The sequence below is a fragment of the Vigna angularis genome, chromosome 2 (genome assembly GCF_016808095.1).
Source record: "Vigna angularis cultivar LongXiaoDou No.4 chromosome 2, ASM1680809v1, whole genome shotgun sequence".
NCBI classification, from domain to species: domain Eukaryota; kingdom Viridiplantae; phylum Streptophyta; class Magnoliopsida; order Fabales; family Fabaceae; genus Vigna; species Vigna angularis.
This window is the reverse complement of record NC_068971.1, coordinates 7,841,654-7,852,899: the sequence shown is the minus strand read 5'-3', so window position 1 is coordinate 7,852,899 and position 11,246 is coordinate 7,841,654. Positions and strand designations below refer to the sequence as shown.

General features: G+C 30.7%; 1 protein-coding gene across 9 annotated transcripts; it reads left to right on the top strand.

The window, feature by feature from the left end:
- The first annotated feature begins 4,291 nt into the window (after nucleotides 1-4,291).
- LOC108327067 (uncharacterized) lies at nucleotides 4,292-8,745 on the top strand. 9 transcript variants are annotated; one of them, XR_008247279.1, is made up of 10 exons: nucleotides 4,292-4,565; nucleotides 4,651-4,802; nucleotides 4,899-4,942; nucleotides 5,138-5,255; nucleotides 5,520-5,579; nucleotides 5,703-5,851; nucleotides 6,950-7,069; nucleotides 7,149-7,240; nucleotides 7,437-7,494; nucleotides 8,452-8,745. XR_008247279.1 is itself a non-coding variant. In XM_052873737.1 (5 exons), the coding sequence occupies exons 2-5, from the start codon at nucleotides 6,974-6,976 to the stop codon at nucleotides 8,509-8,511; spliced, it is 306 nt and encodes a 101-aa protein (XP_052729697.1). In that variant the 5' UTR covers nucleotides 5,927-6,507; nucleotides 6,950-6,973; the 3' UTR covers nucleotides 8,512-8,745. The 9 variants fall into 9 exon arrangements, 1 of the variants encoding a protein (XP_052729697.1); XR_008247278.1 differs by having other exon boundaries at nucleotides 5,494-5,579; XR_008247276.1 differs by having other exon boundaries at nucleotides 4,899-5,034.
- Nucleotides 8,746-11,246: the final 2,501 nt, after the last annotated feature.

The window sequence follows — 11,246 nt, the reverse complement described above, 5'->3', positions numbered from 1 at the left end:
GACCATCACTCATCCATGTCAATTGTATGAATTGAATTAATTAATTAATTTAGCACAACAATTAAAAGAGTAATAGAATATAAATAATTAATAGTGAGAGAAGATTATATAAAAAGGTCATTTCAAATAAATGTTTTCTTATAACTCAAATTATTTTTACCAAATGTGAATTAATTAATTAATTAACACAAAAATTAAAAGAGTAATTTTATATAAATGTTATCCTATAATTAAAATTTTAGAATTTTAGCATAAATGTTTTCCAGTAACTCTGGTCAAATACAACAATAAAAAGACATTTTTGTCCTTCAACATTAGGCCATTGTTTTTATATAGAACAGATACATTAGAAGAAAAATAGCTACCAAAATCTGCAATGTTTCTGTTTACGAAAATCGTTATCTTGCTATGCATGCTTATGTTGGGATGGGCAAAAGGAACTACCATAGAGATTACTAATAATTTGGAGGGAAAGGAAAATCTAAACGTTCACTGCAAATCAAAAGATGATGATATTGGATTCCACCTTCTTCCTTTCAACCAAAACTTCCAATGGAGTTTTGTACCTAACTTTTTCGGGAACACACTGTTCTTTTGTTCATTTCAATGGGGAAATGGTTCTTTGTTGTATTTTGATGTATACGTTCAAAAAAGGGATTTCCATGAATGTTCAGTCTGCCAATGGTATATTACAAAAGATGGACCATGTAGATATGAAGACTACGACTTTCGATGTTATAATTGGAACTGATGTGGTTCATTTCAGCTATGTATGATTTTATATATAAAAATGATAAACTTATTCATAATCTATTTAATAATCTTACATAGGTTATGAATCGAAATTTAAAATAATTGAAATAATTTTTTATTTTATTTTCTAATATGTTTTTTGAAAATAAAAAATAATTAAATTACACATTTCAAAAGATAATGATCTTTAAAAGATCTATGTCAAAGTGATAGTTTGAATATTAATAGAGTAGTAAATATAAATTACTATCTTACCTCAAACTTGTATTTAAAGTATTTATAGTGATTTTTTTATTAGCATGAACCTAGATGTAATTGTGGATAATCATATTATGCTTCTAAGTTAATCGTTATTAAGATTAATGGTCCTTGGTTTATAACCGATAGATTCACTTTTCTTTTACTATTCGGTCTCGAAAGTTGCTTGCACAAATCTAAGGCTAACGATCATACCTTACATATATAATCATCATATAGTAGCCAAGCTATAGAAAGATGGTGTAACACATAATCTAGCTCATTCTCATTTCTAGAGCACAATTATTGAACGTGATAATCTCAAGTGTTAAAAGTGTAATATATATATATATATATATATATATATATATATATATATATATATATATATATATATGGGGTTTGCTAACGCGCGTACGCCTGTTTTTCAGTTGGTACGTTTTAGCAATGTGTACCGGATTTTAGTAGACAAAAATATCCTTATATATCATGAATTCTAAGTTTTAAGGTTAAGGGTATTTTAATAATTTTCATTCTGAAAACTAAAAAAAAAAAAAAAACTCCAAACCCTTACTCACCTCTCTCATTCCTCTCAACCCTTTCTCTTTCATCTTTCTCACTCCAATCTTTTCTTTGTCATCCCTACTGTAGCCCCTATTGAAAAAATCAAAAACACTTGCCGTTAAACAATCTTACAAAAAAAATGATGTTATAATGAGTTTTCATCTTATAATTTTTGTCTTATCTAATTTTATTCAATTTTCACAAGCATAAAGGAATTGGTAATTGACTTGGAAAAAATAAGAAATACTCGTGGTTAAACAATTTCTTACAAAAAATGATTTTATAATGAGTTTTTATTTTATAATTTTTGTCTTATCTAATTTTCACAAGCAGACATCAAAGGAATTGGTAATTGGCCTGGAAAAAATCAGAAATACTCAATGTTAAACAATTTCTTACAAAAAATGACTTTATAATGAGTTTTCATTTTATAATTTTTGTCGTATATAATTTTATCTAATTTTCACAAGCATAATGACATCCAAAAGAATTGGTAATTGGCCTGGAGGGTCTTTTTAGAGATGATGATTCAACATATGCAGATGATGAGGGTTAGTGAAGATGGTGAAATTGAAGAGATATTGAATGAACCTTTGCCTGAAGGTGAATATGTCAATGACTCAACTCTTTTTCAATTGGAACTACAGTAGGGATGACAGAGAAAAGAGAAAAGGTTGGAATGAGAGAGATGAAAGAGAAAGGATTGAGAGAAATGAGAGAGGTGAGTAAGGGTTTGGAGGGTTTCTTTTTTTTTTTAGTTTTGAGAATGAAAATTATTAAAATACCCTTAACCTTAAAACTTAAAATCCATGATATATAAGGATATTTTTGTCTACTAAAATCCGATACACATTGCTAAAACGTACCAACTGAAAAACAGGCGTACGCGCGTTAGCAAACTCCTATATATATATATATATATATATATATATATATAAAAGATATACAAGGTTGAACTAAGCATGCAAAGTAGGCAAGATGGTAGATTCAATCGACATCCAACAAGAGAAGCTCGACGTTTTTTTCGTGTCAAATGAGCTCGAATCTAGGGTTCCCAAAATGGTGCATCACATTTTCGTTCCTTCCAATGAAGAAATTGTCTACCACAATCACAATGTTCCCTCGTGCAATTACTGATCCACCAGATGTGATCCCTGCGAACCCTGTGCCATTTGTTACGACGATTTTGGTGTCGCCAGCAACGGTGCGGTGATTGTCGTTGGGTTAGGGATAAGAGAGGCATCAAAGGAGCGGTGGTGGTGGTTGTCGACATCAAGATTACAAGTGTGGAAAGGAATTGACGACCTAATGTAATCTAAGAATAATGATAAAGAGAACGATAAATAAAAAAACAAACAAACAAAATAAAAATGACAAACGAATGTATAAAAAAGTATTCTTACAACATTTATAAATATATTAACTTAAATAACATTTATATCATAGGCATTTTTATCATAGGCCATTGTTATGCAGCCTGTGTATATATATAACAGATTTATGAGCCGAAAAAGAGCCTGAGAATTTTCCATGTCTATGCGGCCTATATATATATATATATATATATATATATATATATATATATATAATAAAAGAAAAACACTGTTCTTTTGTTCGGTTCAATGCGAAATGGTCCTTTTGTTATATTATGATGCATTTAAGCATTTTGTTCGGTTCAATTCTAACACATAAAAAGGTTCGTCAAAATATTATTACGCAAAATATTATTACGTAAAATATTATTACGTTACTATATTGTGGTGTAGATTTATCAACACTCTTCCATAAATAATATTTTCTACTTGATATCTCAATATATATCATAGAAAAATAAAGACCAGTTATATGTATTTAATTAATCGTAGTCCATACTCAAATTTTATTTGTTTAGATCAACATTTTAAACTTTAAAATTTATGTGTATTACAGAAATGAGCTTTTTAATCAAATTAGAGTAGGCACTTTCTTCTTTTTCAAAAATTTCAAAAATTTACAATTACTTTTCCTCTTTTTCTTGCATTTTTTATGTACTAAAATAGAACGTAAAAAAATGTAAAACAATTGATTAGAAAAAAAAATGTCATTTACATTTTATTATATTATTTCATTACGTGTCGGAAACTTAATTCATAAAAGTGAAACTAATAAACGATCATCTGAGATTAGTAAGAAAAGTAGTGGGATGAATAATTAGTATTTGTTAATGACGAAGTTTCTATAGCGTCGTGGTTTGGAAATGTAAAGACGGTTTTTTTAACCGTTATTGTTTCTATTAGATTTTTAACAATGGCTAATTTGATGGTTCTAAAATCATAGTAAAATGATTGTTCTAATTGTCGTCAAACATATTTCCTATTGTAGAGTCTAGACGGAAAATAATAAATAAATAGAAAATTGTGCAACAAAAATTACTTTTTTTTATTATAGAAAAAAATTGTTTACATTGGTTTTAAGTCGTAATTAGCAATAGCATTGTGTTCTATCATGAGTCGATTTTGAATTTTTCTATCTATAATGTTAGTATTTAGTTAAAATAATGAGTGTAACTACAAGAAAATTGCGTTTTATATACGAATTATTATATACGGATTTAGATTCGTATGTAATGAGCAATCTATATACGAATATTATATACAGATTTATTATATACGGATTTTTTGTACGGATTTATAATTAATTAAAAAAATAGTTAATTTATTTAAAATGCATATCTTAAAGGTTGCGAACCCTATTTTCTTCTTCCTCACTTGCGTTGCAACCATTTCTCATTTGGAAAAAGTGTTGAGCCACTCAGCCTCCTTCAATTCCACCACCGAACTTATTCTTCTTTCTCTTTCACTACAACCTTCACTGAATCAGTGTTCTGGCCGTGGTTATCTCCCGTCGATCCCTCCTTCCCTTTTAGTGGAGCCTTGGTTCTCTCCCGTTGAGCTTTTGTAGGTCGCGCACTGGAACCCTAATTTTCCCTCATTCGAACCATCATTGTGTGTCATTGGTATCATAGTTAATTGGTAAGTAATGTTTAATTCTGTTTGAGATAAATTTTTGAATTGCAAAAACCCTAATCCTCTTTTTTTTTTTCTGTTGGGCACAAAGTTGGTGTAACTTCGCATATTTGGGAGCCTCGCCATTTTCTTGGTGAAGCTTTTTGGTAGAAGACCTGAGAAGCGTTACAAATGGGAGCCTCTGAAGGAGGACGTTGAGCTGGGAAACTCTACCTATCCCATGGTTCTGGTTCAAGTCCCAATGTACAACGAAAGAGACGTAGCACAACAGATTATCTTTCTCCATCTGTTTTCACTCACTCGTCTTTGACGTGCATTTTTTCATATTTCTAAATGCAGGTTTATCAACTCTCAATCGGTGCCGCTTGTGGACTTTCTTCATGGTATTTATTCTTAACCTCTATAGGTTAATGCTGTTGAAGTTTTTATGAGGGATGTTAAAACAAGTGATGAGGCTTATTATCTAGCACTCAAGGTATCCAAATCCAAGATGTATCGTGATTTTTGGGGTTTTTAAGAAAACTATGGCTATCGCTATGCACATATAATTAACTTCATCTGTTGTTTTGATTTTGAAGGTTGGATCCCAATGCACAGAGGTAGGATCTGATAAATAGTAATGACATGATTCCTTTTACAATAGCTTGTCTGAGGAGGAACTTACACAAGTACAGGATTACAACTTTGACCACCCTGGTAGTTCACTTCTTGGTCATTTCTAACATTCTGTTCATATTAAAGTATAATGGAATGTTCTATGGCCTTGTCTCTTTTATTAACTTGCATTTTTTTAAATTTTGAGAATGAGGCAAAACATTTGTTCATTTTCATGTTTTTGTTATTCTAGTAAATTAATTATGAACTCGTTAACTAAAGCTACATGTTAGTGAATTAAAACATTAGTTAATGATAATGCACTGACAGTGTAAAATAGTTTTCTAGTCTTTTCATTCATTGCAGAGTGAAGGAGAAAACATGAAGGCCGTGTGGAGCCTTGAGGCCAAATTAGTTGTTATTCTTGTAAGTTTGCTAGTCTTTTGATACATGATAAGATATATTCTATGAATGACCAACTTTACATTCTAAGTAGAAATCTTCAAGTCATATTCATCTTCCTTATACATCTATATTTTCCATTTGCAGACATCTACCTTCTTTCTTCATAGTTTCAAAGTCCAGTTCTCAGATAAAAGAATACACACTGGTGGTAGACAACCCTCTGCTTTCTACCTAGCTATAATTTCTCTTCTGCTTACAGAGCAAGTTCCTTTTGCAGTAAAGGATTTGTATGTGTGAGTTTCCTTCTCGTTTTAATTTTATAATTTTCTTCATCTATATGAGATGAATCAAATTGATTGAATAAAACTATTAAACTACTATTGGTATGGATTGTGGAATGTGAATTGAATAGGATTTTTTCTTAGTAATTAAAATTATATATCGTCCATTTTATGAAATTATGTTTCAAGAACTAAATTAGTTTAAAGAACTAATTTATGTTTCAAGAAATAAATTAGTTTAAAGTAAAAATATAAAGCAACACCTAAAACTTAGAAGTTTCTCTCATCTGATACAACTTTTTCTTTTAATATTTCATTAAAAACTGATAGATTTTTGACATGTGATTGATAGAGTTTATAAATAAAACTTGATTACAAAACTGTGAGTGAACCAATATTACTCATAGATATAGTTTGACATGTTAGTGATGCTTCTTACTCCTTGAAATCCTTCATTCTTAATCACGAAATACATATATGTTAGCTACTGTTCTGTTTGACCCTTACACTATCATAATGTCAGGTTCCATAGTCTAACCACATTCTTTGATAGAATTGAATTCTATCTTATTTATAATAATTGACTTGGATATTTGAGGTAATCCTTGCTAATAATTAAATGCAACATTGATGGCCACGACAGCGTAATGGAAGATTGACTTCACACTGTAAAGTCCTCTTCTTCTTTCTTTTTTCAAATGTTTTAGGAAATATTTTTACTTTTAGGTGTAAATTACAGTTTAGTTAATATTCAACTCTATATTGTATATATTGTACAAGGGCCGGTTTGTTTTGAACTCTATTTATAGTCTTTTAATAAAATTTTTATGTTTTAATTATTTGTTTTAAGCATAATTATATATTATAAATTCTTTACATTTGTTGAAAGTTGAAACTAATAGCAATAACTTTATATAATATTGTATTTGTCTTTAGTCTATAACATGCATTTCCTTCTTAGTCTATAACATTATGCATTTTCCCTTTAAAATCTTGCAACTTTAAAGGAGCACATTTCATAGTCTTTAGTTACATTTGTGAATATTGTCTTTGTATAATACGTCATTTCTCAAGAGTGTTCAAGTAATGTGGTCTATTTTATATTTGTAGGTGTTAGAATTTTTTAACAGTCGCATGGATGCCCAAAGAATGGATGGTGGATGGTCAGTCAATGAAGTACTCCAAGTGGTAATTGTAAACTGTCGATCTTGGCGTGTTGATGGGATGAAGGTAAAATGAAAATATCTATCATTTGTGGTTTCTCATGATCACTTGCTTTGTTTCTGTAAGACTGTATCTTGTTTGGCAGATGTTTACTCAACTCCACTTCACATATGAACAAGAGAGTCACCCAGAGGAGTTCTTCATCCCATATGTCTGGAAGCTAGTACTCTCCAAATGGTATGGAGATTCTCATCCACACACCTTATGATGACTCTTTGCAACTTTTTTCCTCTTTTATTGTTCGAACTTTGTTGATTATGGGGGTATATTAAATTCATCATCTTGTTTTTTACTGTAACTTTTGTTGATTACCTTCAAAAATGGTCTTCTTGCTCTGTGCATGTTTCTAATGTGAAATTTCTGTCGTCTGCAGTGAATTTGAATTCAATGCAACAGCTATAAATTTCTTTCCAGCTGATATACCTACCAAAGTACGCATATGAATCTCCAGTATATATTTATATATATTTTTTCGATAAGCTCTATTATATATCTGTATAGCACTCCTTGTAATCAACTAACACAACTGTCTTTTTCCTCTAGTATTTTTGTTCCTCAATCCTTCCATAGTATCTAAACATGCTTGTTGCTGTCGCTGCTTATATTACTGTTTCTATGATGGAATGAATACTACATTAGAATTTTTTTTTCCTGATAAAAGAACAAGCTAAGGAGTTAATTTAAGTTTAGCTCATCATCTCTTTCTGTTCACGTTTGAAAGGAAATTGAGCTGTTGTTGTCCTGTGATCAAATTTATTTTCTGTGGTCAAAATGGAAAAATAAAGGATAATGTTTTCCTCTCTGTTTGGTTCACTTTTTTTTCAAAATACTAGAGTTCTAAAAACAAAGTAAAAGTCGTTTTGCAGCTTTGTTTCTCCATACAACATTGCTTCAATTATTTTTAAATAAGAGAAAAAAGGAGGCTAGAATGTGCAACTTATTTCTAAAAACTACTTCAGTCAGTTTTCCTTTTCTTGTCTAAAACCCACTTTATCCCTACCTTTCTTTTATCATCAGCTCCCTAATTCGGAAGTGTTTTTCACCATTTTTTTAAGTAGAAGAAAAACTAGGAATAAAGCTGAGTCAAGCAATACTAGTAAGGTCTTGTCTACTGTCATTATTTCAAGTGATAGAACTTATTCCCGTCACATTTGTGTAATGCATAATTCTAGCTACGTTTCCTTTAATTCCTAAGCAACTTAATTGTTACTTGTCAGTAAAGAACCTAATTTGCACCAGCCATTCTCTTTGACTGATGAAAAAAATAATGGAAGAATTGGTTTTTTATGGTATATGATTTGTTGCTTTTGTTTCTTTTGCATAGGTTTGACATACTTATACATTAACTTGGATTATTGTCTTCAATGACAAAATTTACTGTGTTGCAGAAACTTGACAATGAGGTGAAAGGAAATACATTTCAAAACAGTGACTTTGACGAAGTCTGAGTATCAGCTTGATCCGTTGCCAAGTACTCCAATTCTGTTTGTGAATATTTGTATAGATAAATTAGTTACAAAAATGTAATGTTTTCATTCTTTTCTGTTCATAAATTTTGAGTGTAATTGTTCACTCCTGAAGATGAAAGTGGTTTGAGATATCCATGTAATGAATAAATGATGATGCTAACATGTCATCCATGTTATGTCAGTTTATACAAGTTTGCCATCACTTGCACTTCATTTTATGATTTTGTAGTAGTTTTATGATAAAGGCAAATCATCTTGGTACATCTTGATTTAGTTATTTAATATGTAAAATAATAATAATTATGTTGTAATGTCAAAGAAGATCAATTTGTCCTTAAATTATACAAAATATGATTGAGATATTTTTTACATATCTAACAACTAAATTATAATTTTTACTTTTACCAAGACTTTTTAATCACTATATTATGACCCATTTATATTGTAAGTTTCTTTGTTTTAAAGCTTTTTATTTTTACAAATAAAATTTTTTTTTTCTCTATTGTATGTTACATACGGATTTATCCGTATGTAAAAAAAATATTTTTTTGATATATTATATACAGATATTATATACGGATTTATTCGTATATAAATTATATACGGATTTATTCGTATATAAATTATATACGGATTTATCTGTATATAATTTATATACGGATATATCCGTATATAATTTAGCTACGATGATTTTATATACGGATTTTTGTCCATATATAAGTCGTATGTAACCAAGTGTTATATACGGATTTTCGGTCTTATATACGGATTTTGGTTGTATGTAATTCAACTTTTTCTTGTAGTGTATGTGTTTCCTTTAATAATGTAAAAGTATATATGTTTGTAAAAAATAATTTGTAATTGTAGGGTATAGGAAATGGCTGAGCGGTCAGGGGTTACAATCGTTCGGCCTACTCCTCTAGTCAATGAACGTTAAGTGTTGCTTCCTCCATTATCATCAAATGCTCCCTACACCACCCCATACTCAATTTACACTTGTTATAAAACGGATGTCAACATTACATTTTTACGTGAGGTCGCTGTAAAAATCTTGGTGTAAAAACTTAGATCTTTAGAGTGCATTTGCTTTCTGTGGTTGGAAGGACACTAGATGTAGGTGATAACAGTTGAAAATACCATTATCTGTGATGTAATTTTGATATTAAATTAACCCTTTTTGACTTTGAAGCTTGCTTGAACTCATGTTTTTAGTATAGTTTTGTGAATAAGTGAGTAGAGGGTATAATTAATGATTTTATCACTAAATTCCCTTAATTTTTTAAGTTATTGCTATGATTTGGAACAAGAGGAAAAGTATCAAGGAGTTGGAATGCATAAAAAGAGAAAAAGATGTAGTGTAGAATAGTCAGGCCGAGGACCCGTCAAGGGCCCTGAGCGCCAGTTTCATGTATCACACACCGATTGGGCGCCTCCCAAGGGCGCTGAGTGCCAGTTTTCTCGCAGCTTCGCCTGCTTGGCCCCACTTAGGCCGCTGAGCGCCAGCGACGTTGGCCCATGATCCAATTTTGATACATTTAAAGACTTGCATGGCCTAGGGTTGGTATCTCTTGATGGCTTGAGCACAATAACACACTTTTCTTTCCTTGGAGGCAGATTTAGGGGTTTGGGAGCTCTCCTCTTCAGTTTCTAGGGTTTTACTATTTCTTCCATTCCATTGTTCATCTAGTTTCTCCATGATAATGGAGAACTAAACCTTATTTGTTGTTGGGGAAGATGTAACCTCTAAAGTCTCATGTATTTGAATTGATTCTGATTTATATATGCTTATTTCATTAACTGTTAGGGTTATTTTTCTTTGCTCAATGCTTGTTATGTTTAACTCATTCACGACATGATATTTGATTTGTTTGAGTATCGACAAATATCTTACAATTCATGATCTAGAGAATTTCTCCCAAGGGAACTATTGCCTAGACATAGGGATAGAACGCTTGGTTGTCTTAAGCTTCCGTTCGTAATACAGAATTAATTATTAGGGATGCAAGACATTGTGGTCTAGTAATTGAGGATAAGCTTCTTTCACCGAGACATCGAGTTCTAAGTAATTTAGAAAGTGACATTGACATTTAGTAAAGAAGAAGAATTCGTATATGCATGAGAGTGATTAGGTGAATCTAAACCCCAAGAACATTATCATCTCATATTATCAACTTTATTCATTCATTCTAGTGTTTAGCCTCAATTGATTAATTTGCATTCATATTTACTTTTGTTGCATTTGCATTTGAAAACCAACAAAATATCTTTTTCGTCTTAATTAGTTAAGTAATTACACAATTGTTTAGTGCCGTGAGTCTCTTGTGAAATGATACTTGGTCTTATAATTTATTATTACTTGATACGATTCGATACACTTGTTGATGTCTTAACAAGTTTTTGGCGCCGTTGCTGGGGACTCGTGGTTTAAACTATAGTTTTGTGTGATTCTTAACCAGTTAGACTTTATCTTTAATTTTTCTGTTTTTAATTTTTGTTTTTTATTTGATTTTTATTTTTGGGCTAATTGGGTGCTTTAGTGCAGTGTTCTTTAGTGTCTGTAGGATGAAATCTGAAAATCTGTACTAACAGCACAAAATCATCAAAATCTTTCTTTTTAGGTATGGAAGTAGAGAAGACTGCCAATAGTAGATGAAGAAGGTAGATAATAAAGAGAAGCTAGTTCACTGGTGAGATACAAGAACATGTTATGGGTG

Coding starts and splice junctions, on each gene's coding strand:
- LOC108327067 (XM_052873737.1), top strand. CDS start 6,974: ATGGATGCCCAAAGAATGGATGGTGGATGGTCAGTCAATGAAGTACTC. Junction 7,070..7,148: donor GGCGTGTTGATGGGATGAAG/GTAAAATGAAAA, acceptor CTTGTTTGGCAG/ATGTTTACTCAACTCCACTT. Junction 7,241..7,436: donor AAGCTAGTACTCTCCAAATG/GTATGGAGATTC, acceptor TGTCGTCTGCAG/TGAATTTGAATTCAATGCAA.